This window comes from Lissotriton vulgaris, chromosome 3_1 (assembly GCF_964263255.1).
Source record: "Lissotriton vulgaris chromosome 3_1, aLisVul1.2, whole genome shotgun sequence".
Classification (NCBI taxonomy): domain Eukaryota; kingdom Metazoa; phylum Chordata; class Amphibia; order Caudata; family Salamandridae; genus Lissotriton; species Lissotriton vulgaris.
The window spans coordinates 426,525,617-426,537,767 of NC_141689.1; the positions used below are offsets into that span (position 1 = coordinate 426,525,617).

Here is a 12,151-nt window from a genome sequence, read left to right on the forward strand (position 1 = left end):
CAGCACCAAAGGATCTTGTCAGTTTCCATCCTGGTGATGGAGACTGCAAAGGACCTGCAGGTCTGCAGATTGACCAGATCCTGGGTCCTCTATAAAGATGCTCTCCTCCTTGGTAGCTGACTGAATCTTCAAGGGATGGCTTTCGTAGTACCCTAACCTGGTGGGATCTTCTAATGTCAGGGAGCATGAACTTAACCAGTAGCACCTAGTGGATCGCAAATGGCAGTTACATGGCATAGTATCTTCCAACAATGGGGAGAGACCTGGCTTGATCTCTTCGTCACTGTTGAGAATACACAGTGTCAGCACCTTTGAACACCGGAGTTACGAAGACACTTTTTCTTGGAGCATTCCATCTAGAGTGGAGAACAGAACTCCTGTATGTCTTCTTGCCGCTCCCTCTTGTGACCCAAACTCTGAAGATGATCAGGAATGACCAGGCCCGAGTCATTCCTCCAGATTGGGCCAGGAAAGTATGATGACCTGATATCCTGGGCTAGAGCATCCATCCTCTGATTAGTCTGCCACCTTGGGAGGATCTCCTGCATCCAAGCCTGCGCAACCTGCACCTCCATGCGTGGAGAATGTGTGGCAACAGATGATTCACTTTTACCTTCCTCCTGAGGAAGTTGATGTCATCTTGGCACCCAGACTTCCTTAAACGAAGACTGTGTATGCTGGAAGCTGGGACAAGTTTGTCACTTGATGCAGTGCCCGTTAGTTGGATCCATGGCAGACTATCTGTTGGATGTGTTGTTGTTTACTTTGTTTTTAGCCTTCAAAGACTTGCTCTGAGCACAATTAAAGGTTACCTGTCAGCCTGTTTTACCTCTTTACATTTACTGAAAGGTTTATAACATATTTCCACCTATGCCCTTTGTGATGCCTCAGTGGGACTTATATCTGGTTCTACGTTTCTAATGTGTACAAATTGTGTCCCATGCACAGTTGTCTATGTCACCTATTCACCCTAAAGACAGTTTTCCTGGTTGCAATAACATCTTCACCACAGATGAGTGAACTGTTGGCCATTTTGGTCCAGCCTCCCTACAGCACCTTTGTTCTGCACAAACTTGTGTAAAGGACTTGAACTGCATTTCTACCAAAGGTGGTGACACCTTTTCATGTTGGGAGAAGCTATCATGCTTCCAACCTTCTTTGTTTTAATTCCACCCTCAAAAGAGGAAGAGAGACAAGATAATTTGGACCCAAATCGCCACTTAGATTTTTTCATTGATCAAACCAATGAACATCAAGTGGGTGAACAGATGTTTGTGGATTCCCTGGTGTGAAGAAAGGCAAAGTGGTGCAGAAAAAGATCATGTCTCATTGGATAGTCTTCTGCATTAAGATCCGCCCATCACTTGCTAAGTAGCAGCCTCCAGAAGGTCTTATGGTCCACTCTACTAGAGCCAAAGCTGCTACCATCACATTGGAATGCTAAGTGCCTGTCCTGGATATTTGTCAGGCAGCTATGTGGGTGTCAAAGCACATGATCTTGAAGCACTAGGTAGGCATATTGATCAGTCCTGCAAGACTTTTTAGTTTGATTCATTCTACAGACCTTCCACTTTTGGAGGTACTGCTTTATGGTTACTTACGTTCAGTGATGCTTTTTCTGGTAGATACTGTATTGAACCATAGTTTCCTCACCTACCTCCAACCTCCCAGTTCTGTGGTATGGTCTCTTCCATCTTAAAAGATTCCAAACTAGGAATCTGCACACTTGCTCATTAAAATTGGCAATGGGTTGTATGTCTGAGTGCCTGGAATGAGTTCCTCAAAGAAACTGGTTGTCGTTTATATGTAGCTCCATTTGTCACTTCATGAGTGGAATGGTGTTGGCATGGAGTCACACGTCGCCACCTATTGGTGTGTAGGAGTATTACTTTCTAGTTTTTCTGGATGCAGTTTGGCACCTAGGGGAAATTATAAAGATGAGGAATTTGCGGTTAGACATAGTATCCACTAAAAAGGGTGTTACTGATTTTATATATATATATATATATATATATATATACACCACAAAGTTCCCACGTTACTGGAGCCCAAGATCCTACAGAGCGGCCTCACAAAGAATGGGCACGGGGCAGCCCATCAAAAACATCACTGTAGCACAAAAGGAGGTGAGGCCCAATACTGCAAATGGCATTTATTTTCAAGTACAGCAGCGCCATATTCCGTCTTCTAACGTTTCGGCTTCTTGCCTTGCTCACAGAAGGAAATGAATAACATGCAGGTGTGCTGGGGCGCGCTTTTACAAAGTAGAATCACGTGACTGACATTAGATTACTACAAGTTCCATAGTGCCTTGTGTTGGTATTTTCAAGTTCAACTGGAAGTCCTCCGAAAATCTTTACCTTGGTGGTGTTTTTTCAAAGCACAAGCACTGGTCTTATTGCTGGAATCAGTCAGGTGAGTAGAAACAATGTTTGAATACTGCTGGAAAATCGGACTTGAAAATCTCACATCACTCGCAGCACGATCATGACAGAAAGTAATCCTGCCTGAATCTCTTCCTCGCGCCGTCCTTTTCGCACCATTGGCTTCTCCTAAGTAGGTTAGGTGCGCGAGTGGATCAGGCTCCTCCGTAATTATACACCACAAAGTTCCCACGTTACTGGAGCCCAAGATCCTACAGAGCGGCCTCACAAAGAATGGGCACGGGGCAGCCCATCAAAAACATCACTGTAGCACAAAAGGAGGTGAGGCCCAATACTGCAAATGGCATTTATTTTCAAGTACAGCAGCGCCATATTCCGTCTTCTAACGTTTCGGCTTCTTGCCTTGCTCACAGAAGGAAATGAATAACATGCAGGTGTGCTGGGGCGCGCTTTTACAAAGTAGAATCACGTGACTGACATTAGATTACTACAAGTTCCATAGTGCCTTGTGTTGGTATTTTCAAGTTCAACTGGAAGTCCTTCGAAAATCTTTACCTTGGTGGTGTTTTTTCAAAGCACAAGCACTGGTCTTATTGCTGGAATCAGTCAGGTGAGTAGAAACAATGTTTGAATACTGCTGGAAAATCGGACTTGAAAATCTCACATCACTCGCAGCACGATCATGACAGAAAGTAATCCTGCCTGAATCTCTTCCTCGCGCCGTCCTTTTCGCACCATTGGCTTCTCCTAAGTAGGTTAGGTGCGCGAGTGGATCAGGCTCCTCCGTAATTATACACCACAAAGTTCCCACGTTACTGGAGCCCAAGATCCTACAGATATATTACTGATTTTATTTATATATACATGTTATCCACCTCCCATTGGATAACATGGCTAAGAATTGCTCAGGGCAGGTGTTAGCTTTTGGAGATATTCGCGCTTAGCGCGAATATCTCCAAAAGTTGGTAATAGGAGATAGCGATGTTAGCGACTGTTTCCAGTCGCTAACATCTTGGCATGCCCACTTTGCATGTCATTAGTGATAAATATCACTGACATGCAAAGTGGGGCCCAAGATGGTCGCTATCTCCTACTAGCTGTCGCTAACTGGTGTTAGCGACAGCTAGGTAATAGGGATATAATTTTATCTCCGCTTTCTTGGCTTTTAAAGCCAAAAAAGCGGAGATAAACCCCCTTGATAATATGCCCCACAGTTAAGCATGGGCGAATTTTGCGAATCTCGCGTTCGTGAATTTTGCGGATTTGCGAACTCGCAATTCGCAAAATCCGCGAATTCTCGCGAATTTGCGGATTTTTTTTTTTGTGTGTTCGCGCGGGTTTCTGCCAGTTCGCGAGGGTTTTGTACAATTTCGCAAACGCGAACTTACCTGTCGGCTCGCAAGTTTTGCGAACTTGTTGTTTCTACGTGTCCAGCCTGTTTGGGACACTCTTCTTCATCACTGCCACTCTCTGTCACCACTGCCACTCTCTGACTACTCATGCCACCCTCTGGCCCACCCATGCCACCCTCTGTTTCATCACAGCACCCTCTGGTTGTCCAGTCAGTGTACATTATTGTGGCAAAGCAAAGCACACCTTCCCTGCCTCAAGTGACCTGAATTAATTTGGGGCTGATTAATGTGTCACAGAATATTTTTTTAGCTGGCACCTGCTTCCTTAGTGCTTCCTGATTAGTGATCTTTTGCACTTGCTAAGTGCTTTCATTGTTGCAAAATTAGTTACAACACCTGCCCTGCCACAACTGACAATAATGAATTAGGGGCTGATTAATGGATTTGAACTTCCAGCCTGGCTCCTGCTTGTCTCCCTTAGCTGTAATTCAGGACCTTTGTGGCATATGTGTAACTATTCTGAGGTTCAGAGCAGGGTCACATAATAGTTGCAAGTAGGCAACTGAACTCTGGAGAGGCCCCTCAGGAAGCACTACAGGAAATGGCTACTAATGATGAGCCTGAACTTTTGAACCTGGTAAGTAGTTTCAGTTTTGCTAAGATCGTATTTCTGCAATTTAGCGCTTATTCGCGGGTTGCGAAGTTGTACTGGGAAGCCCCGAACTCACGCGAACAGTGCGAGCAAAATCCGCTGCTCGCGGATTTGCGGATTTTGCGGGAGATTCGCGAATCTCGCGGATTGCGAATTTACCGAAAATCCGCAAAATCCGCGAGCGAAACGGATTTTCCGCCCATGCTTACCCACAGTTTCAAGCTGGCATCAACCTCCAAGGGTGAACAGGCATCAGGATTCAAAGAAGATCTGCCCAGCAAAGGAGCTAAAATCAAGTCCAGTTTAATGCTCTGGGACAACATAGATTCTGCATCTTCTAATTGATAGGATTACTGCATAAATAGCAGAATCTGAAATTGATCTGACTCCTTACAAACCCCAAAAATTGCTTCCTTAATTTTGGTGTGAAACGCAAGAGTCACTGGAGTGGTCTTAGCAAATTGAGGAAACAAACCATCCACATTTTTCCCAACATGGGAAGGATCGAACCCCAGATTGTTAAATGTTCAAAACGGTGGCCCCCAATTCCTCTATGGAAATAAACTTTCTCCTAGAGGAACCAGGTTTCTCAAGCAAAGAATCACTCTCTGAATCTGAAGAAACATCCAAAGACTTATTTTTCTTGCTCTGTGAAGGCCTGGCGCCTCTTGCCACCGCCTTATCAATTATGGCCTGTACTTGTTTGGCCCTCAGTCTGTCATCCGCATCAGGGTAGTGACTGACACATTAACCTGTAGACCTGGGTCAATCGAGAAGAAAGACCTAGGCTCCCTCGCTCCCTCCACTCCCAATAATGCAAAAGATTTATTTTATTCATTAATTTGAAAAGTTATATATAGCGGAAACATGACCCTCATGGGTATCAGAGCGCTTTACAAATGTTTAAAGAGCAGAGACATATAGAACTAATTATGTCATAGTCAAGAACAGTTCAGGATATGGCAACTCCCCTGATCAGAATCACCTCAGTGCTAAGACAGATAGATGAAAAGCAATAGCATAACAGGCAAGCAGAAGTCATGAGTGTAGTTGACGAGTTCTGATATGCTCGGAGAGAGGAGTTCCTTAGATCTAGGGAAGAAATCTGATCTTAAATAGTAGTTTGACTTTTTTCTTGAAAGATACAGTTGAATAATTCAGTCTGATTTCAGGGGGAGGGAGGTGCAAGAGGCAATGCCAAAGAAGTCTCTATTGTAGGATTTCTTTTTAAAGAATCTCTGTCGTTCCAGCAGTAAAGTGCCAGAGCTTCTAGAGGATCTGGAACCTCTGGAAAGTTCAAGCTTCTGAGCAAGGTAACTTGGGGTATTCAAGTATAGGGCTTTGTGGGTCATGCATGCAATTTTCAGCAGAATTCTTGCTTCGTAGGGGAGCCAATTGAGTTATTCAAATTGGGGGTGATGTGATTGTTTCTTTTTGATCCTGTAATGATCCGGAGTTAAGGTAGGTCCTTAAAGGAGCCATTGTGAGCTGGGTAAACCACAGAGGGTTGCACTTCCATAATCCAACCTGTGAATCACTAAGACTTAGACTGCAGACTTGAAGTCATTGAGGGGGAGAAAGGGTTTTAATTTTCTTCAGATGTTCATTTAGAGGTTTGCAGCTTTAGTGGTAGCACTAATGTGCTTCTGCATGTTAAGGTTCCTGTCGAGAGATATTCCCAGTGACCTCGCTGAATTATTAACGTGTGGCAGGCAGTTGAAGGCTGTTGTTGCTTTACCCATTCAATAATGACGGGTGACTGGGGGCGGCGATTAAGAGGAATTCAGTTTTTAGAGTGTTTAGTTTGAGGTGGCTGCATGTCAGCCAATTTAGGGTTTTTTGAAGTTAAATTGAGGGATCTGATGTCTTGGACTTTCAGGTATAATTGAGTGCCATCTGCATACATTTGCTAGTGGATGTTGGACAAACTCAGAATTTCCGTTAGAGGCACCATGAACAAGTTAACGAGAGTGGGTGAGCGAGAGAAACCCTACGGGACCCCTGCAGTGACCAGAGCGTTCTTAGACAGGGACTGATTAACCTTGACTTTTTGAATTCTGTTTTGGGGAAACGAGATGAACCACTTTAGGACCCTGAAAGTACCACCCTATGTTTCAATAGATTTAGTAGGTAGTCATGCTTAACTGTATTGAATGCTGAAGAGCTGATCCAGCATTTTTAGTACATTGCCTACTATGCATGCAAGAAACCATTCGGTGGTATGCCGTGGGCGGAGGCCTGATTGGAACTGGTCAAGAAGAAGGAATTGTTCAATGTGTTTACAGAGATGGACGTGTACATTTTTTTCAAGGAGCTTTGCCAGAGTTGGAATGTTGGAGATAGGGTGAAAGTTGTTTAGGTCAGTGTGATCTGCCGTTAGGTTATTTAGGATAGCGGAGACTTGCCCATATTTTAGGCAAACAGGGATAGTACCTTGAAATAGAGAGGCATTTACAATCTTGGTCCAAATTTGGAGTATAGACTGTTTGATCTCATTGAAGAAATTGTGGGGTAGCCGGTCAGTGAATGGTTTGAGAGTAATAAATCTGCTAGAATTTTGAGAATGGCGTTTTTCCTCAATGGTTTGAAAGAGTTCTATTAAGCATTGTTTTAGAGGATGTTCCCTGGTAGGTATGAGGTCTCAGCAATCCAAGAAGGGGAAAGGCTGGTGTGAGATAAGAGGGGATGATGCTCCAAAGCCATCTGTAAATCAGTCCTCATATTTTCTGTCTTCTCAAGGAAGGAGCCATATTCTTCACAATTTGGCTGGACCAAGCCAATACCCGGGTGCCACAGCACAACCCCATAAGGGTGCCCCCCCTTATTTGTCCCTCCTGTTTGATGCTCCAGGGTGTGCCCTGCTACTCTTGGCTGAAGTCCTCTCCGACATTGCCTTGGGGTGCTGTGCACTAGTCCTCAGCCAAGTAACCTGGAAGCAAACAGCAGAGGGCAGGCGCAGCATGAGAACACACAGGAATCCTCAGTTTCATTTGAGCGCCGGCCAGAAGCATTTTTCAGGCCCCCAAGCCCTGCCCATGAAGAACTTTGCCGGCCCAGGAAACCCCACAGTGTGAATTCTGGCACGAGCACATTCACCTGCCTGACGAAGGAGAAGACAAATAAGAACAGGAGGTAAGGCGGGGCTTTTATTAGGTCAGGGGAGTGTCGAGAAGGCCTAATATAGCCTGGAATCCAAGCGAGAGGGAGAAGGAGGTAATCATTCTTGTACAGATAAAGCATACTCACAAAGTCTTATACCAGCTGAAATGGAACAGGTTAGTCAAAAGATTCCTGAAATGCAGAATTTAGTTATTCCGTTTTTTTGGAACCTCTGCGAATATTTCATTTGGAGGTTTCAAGGAATGGATTGTGAAGTTGCTCTAGATGCCTGTTGATGACTCCATTAAACTATTCTCCTACACAGAAACAACACATTGTTTGATGTGTAGCCTTTGCAGGTATCCATTAAAAATAGGTGGGGTAGCCTGCAGGGGCGGATTGGCACTGCGGGCACTTGGGCATGGGCCGAAGGGCCGGTGTCTCAGTGCACTCTGTGGGCTGTTTTTTCCACCTTTCCCAGTCCACAGAGTGCACTGACAGGGAGAGGAAAGCAGCTTCGCGATGATCAGCTGTGGCCTCTACTTGACCCCCATGCCCTGCCAAGCAATCATGCTTTTAGGTGGACTGGGGAGGGGTGATTGTGTGCCAGAATCGGCCTCCCAGGAGGCCTGGTGTTGCACAGGCCTATGAGCCATTTTCACCTCGGCCCCCCTGGAGCCCACACAGCCCAGAAACAAAGCTTGCATTAGTCCTCGCCGACAGCCCTTCTCATTCAGGGCACAGTGGGCGAGGAAGAATGGGTCTCACTATGGGGACCAGGTGATGTGGAGAACTCGCACCATCTTCGGGTTACCCTCCCCTCGCCCGCATGGATGGCCCAGAAGCTATGTTTTTGCTTTGTTCCCTCTCCTGCCATGCCATTGCCCTGAGGCAGTGAAGGGCTGGGGAGGGCTGAGTAATTTACAAATAGCTTGGGCCTTCCTGTTTTTCAGGTGCTCCTGTGTTGGAGGGCTGGGGAATCATTTTTTTATAGAAAGGGGCCTCTCTGTTTTCAGGTGCTCCTGCGTTGGAGGGCTGGGGAATAATTTTTTTAATAGAAAGGGGCCTCTCTGTTTTCAGGTGCTCCTGCGCTGGAGGACATTGTCACCTTGGCCCTGTGTCCTTCCCAAGAACAATATCCTCCCACTTACATTCCTTGTGTGTTTCATGAAAGGGCACGCCCGCGAATGTGGGCCACACCCGCAAATGTGGGACACGCCCTGCAAATGTTGGACACTTTTTTCGTCAGTGCCCGGGCCAAATTGGGATCCCAATCCGACCCTGGCAGCCTGACTTTGAGAGACTGCCTGTGGAAAAGCAAATTGGTGGGTAAAAGTCCTTGGTGCGGAATCCAAAGAGTACTTGAATGCAGTATCGCCCCTGAATACTACTAACAATGTGGGCTACACACAAGTAATATCCGCAATTATTCAGACTGACATCAAGCCGATGTAAACACAACAAAATCCGCTCCTCTCCTCTGACAAATTGTGGCCAGCGGCTGTAAGACGAATAAGGTTTGGTTTCAGGCCTAAGTATGTACGATGCATTCACTGTCACAATACACAGAAGAAAAAACTGTCTATTTGCAATAGTTTCTGATAAGAATCTGAAAATGTATGTTTTTCTGCGATTCCATTTTTTAAATAAAATGGCTGCTGTTAGCAGACTCATTCTTATGTTTCTTTCCCCTCTCCTAGGCAGACCTTTTGTTGGACACGCTCAAATAAAGCCCCCATCTCCGGTTGTTGAGAGAGGCTCCACAATAACCCTTTCGTGCGTTTTGGACAAAAGCCAGTTGTCTTACTCCAACAGCAGCCGCGTCTTCTGGAGACTGAACAACTCGTCCATTCCACCCACAGACTACACTGCAGTCAGCGAGTCTGTCTCTAACGTTACTCTCCACAATGTCACCGCTGCGTCGGGATACCTGAGCTGCCTTGTGCGTTATGCAAGCCTTTCACCACAACTTCTGCAACAAACAGAAGTGACGTCGGGCTGTAAGTATTAGCTAATGAACTTGCCTTTAATTTCAATAATTTCATGTATATAAAACTCATCTACACGTGTGGAAACCCCGTCAGAGGTTTCAGTTATTTGCCATTGTGAAAACCCGAAAAAGATGCAATCGTTTTATTTCGTTCTGCTACAAAATGTTTTTTCTTAAACAGAAGTTGTCTGTACCGTAACTACCAATCACTGACAAAGCCAAAAGATTTGTTATTTGTGTGGGTGAATAATTTTCTCGAGCTTTACCAAGACACACAGAATAAGTAAAGCAGGGGCACCTGCATAGTTAGGTTCTCTCACACACATTTAACTGGTGCACCATGTGCAGCAGCAGTGGAAGCTTCACAGACATGCAGAACAGGTAAAACATGACAGAGCAGGCTTCCTCCTTTCTCTTACACACTCACCCTACCCCCACACAGAAGGCACAATATAGGAGCAGTGTTTTAATACACAAAAGGTACAACATGGTAACACAGGAACAGGAACAACACATGGAGCCGCTGTGCACGTCTTGTAGTGAAATGGTGCAATAGCCGTACAAGCTTCTATTCACGGATAAGGTATGGAGCACATTGAAGCCATGAATCGCACACACATACATTATCACAAAGCCTTCCAGAGGGCCACTGGGCAAGCAGGGGTTACTGGGCCGAAACATGGCGGTTGTAGCCGTCTGCTCCTGCTGTCCCGAGGCTTCACTAAGTACGGGCCCTGAGCAACTGGGCCAAGATCTACCCTTTTCAGCAGTTGACTGTCAGCGGAAGCGCGGGTTGAGCAGTTCAAGGATCTTTGAGGGGAGATGGGTGTATGGCAAACAGAGGCGCAAGACTCAAAATACAAGAACCGCAATAAGCTTATTCTACAGTCGAATACTTGCTTGATGATGTATCGGCCTCCTTAGTCTTCAAAAGACCCAAGTCGGTGTCAGACGTCCTCTCTCACCTTCTGCAGAAATCAGTATATTTTTTAAAATCCTTGGCACTATGATCCAGGACGATGTCCCTGACTTCACAGTGGCCCCCTCCTGGCACAGTGAGGGTGTCTCCGAATGTGGCTCGCACTCAGGTGATGGCCTTATCTTCATGGTGTTTTTCACTTCTGCTCACACGGGGGTCCCCAACTATGGCTTGCACATGGGTGATGGCCCTAGCTTGGTGGCTGCCCCCTTCCTGGCACAAGGGGGTCACTGGTTAAAGAGTGCCCTCGGGCGACAGCCCTAGATTGACGGTTGACCCCTCCTGATACACATGGGTTACTGGTTTCAGAGTTCACAGGGGTGATGACCCTAGATTCATGGTGGCCCCTCCTGACATGCGGAGGCGCTGATCTCTGCTCTCACAAGGGTATTGGCACTAACTTCTGCAAGAGCGGGCAGCCCACCCGCACTCTTGCAATGGTCCCAGCCCGGCCGGGCGGCTCACACTTTGCTCACTGGGATCCACTTAGCCTCCCCACCCCCAGGGGCTCTCCTCCTACTCACAGGATCCTCTGGTGTTCGGAGGCAGGCAGAAGGCTGGAGCTGCAGGCTCAAGTTCCACTAACTAGAAGTCTTGGTGATCTCTGCAGTTGAATCCAGCTGCAGAACCGTGTTGTTGAATAACTTGTGGGACTTATTCTCCCACCTTTATTGTCCAAATCCAGACACAGATTTGATTTAGAGTCTGGTCTTTTGATATTCTTGTTGTGTTTTGCCGACATGAGTTCCGCGTTTGATCTGGTGGAACATGCACTACTCTGGCCCACATTACTGGCAATGGGTGCACCTACTGAAATTATCCATCTGCTTGCCCGTTTGTATAATAACTTATCAAGCAAAGTAAGGTTTGGAACAGATGGTGAGTGCACCCCTTTTTTTGAAGTTAAGAGAGGCATCCGTCAAGGATGCGTACTCACCCCCCTACTATTCTCTCTTTTTATTAATCATGTTGATACAACTTTAAGAAAGATTAATGCAGATGCACCAACTATAAACGGTAACCCTATCCCAGTCCTTTTATACGCGGACGACGCGGTCCTCCTTTCTAGGACCCACAATGGACTGCGACATTTAATTAATCAATTCCACGTATTTATTGAAAATAGGAAATTAAAAATGAATAAAGGGAAGGCGGTTACCATGGTGTGTGGTAAGAAACCAAGAAAATATAAACCCTTTTTTTTTAGAAGGGGGGAGATTAGAATCAGTTAACAGTTTCTGTTATTAAGGCATCACCTTCTCAGGAGACGGGAAATGGATAAATGAACAAAAAAGTGTTCTTTTTAAAATGGCCAGGAATACAAATTGTATTTTTAGATTTGCTGCTAAATTAGGGGATCGCAGAATTTTTGAAATGCTAACCCTTTTTAACGCCAGATGCATCTCTTCAGCTATATATGGGGCCGGAGTTTGGGGGTACGATGCACAGAGTGCCAAATCTGTTCAGAGGAAGGAGAATGTGTTTTTAAAAAGATTAATCAGTGCCCCAGCTACGGCTTCAATGGAGTTAATACATAAGGAACTAGATTTGTATTATGTTAATGACCTAATTGCCCTCCGTCCCCTGTCCTTATGGCGTTCAATTTGGGCAAAGGAGGAGACAAAGTTTACGCAGGACGTAATAACTGATTGTATTAAACTCGACCGCCGATCAATGTTCCCTCTAATTTTTTTC

The 12,151-nt window shown here is 45.6% G+C and overlaps 1 protein-coding gene across 1 annotated transcript in view; it reads left to right on the forward strand.

Moving 5' to 3' along the window:
• IL31RA (interleukin 31 receptor A) overlaps positions 1-12,151 on the forward strand; it is an 883,863-nt gene that overhangs the window by 362,623 nt on the left and 509,089 nt on the right. Inside the window, exon 3 of the mRNA XM_086960638.1 lies at positions 9,188-9,487. Within this exon, the coding sequence (XP_086816764.1) occupies positions 9,188-9,487 (300 nt within the window). The remainder of the gene's footprint in view (positions 1-9,187; positions 9,488-12,151) is intronic.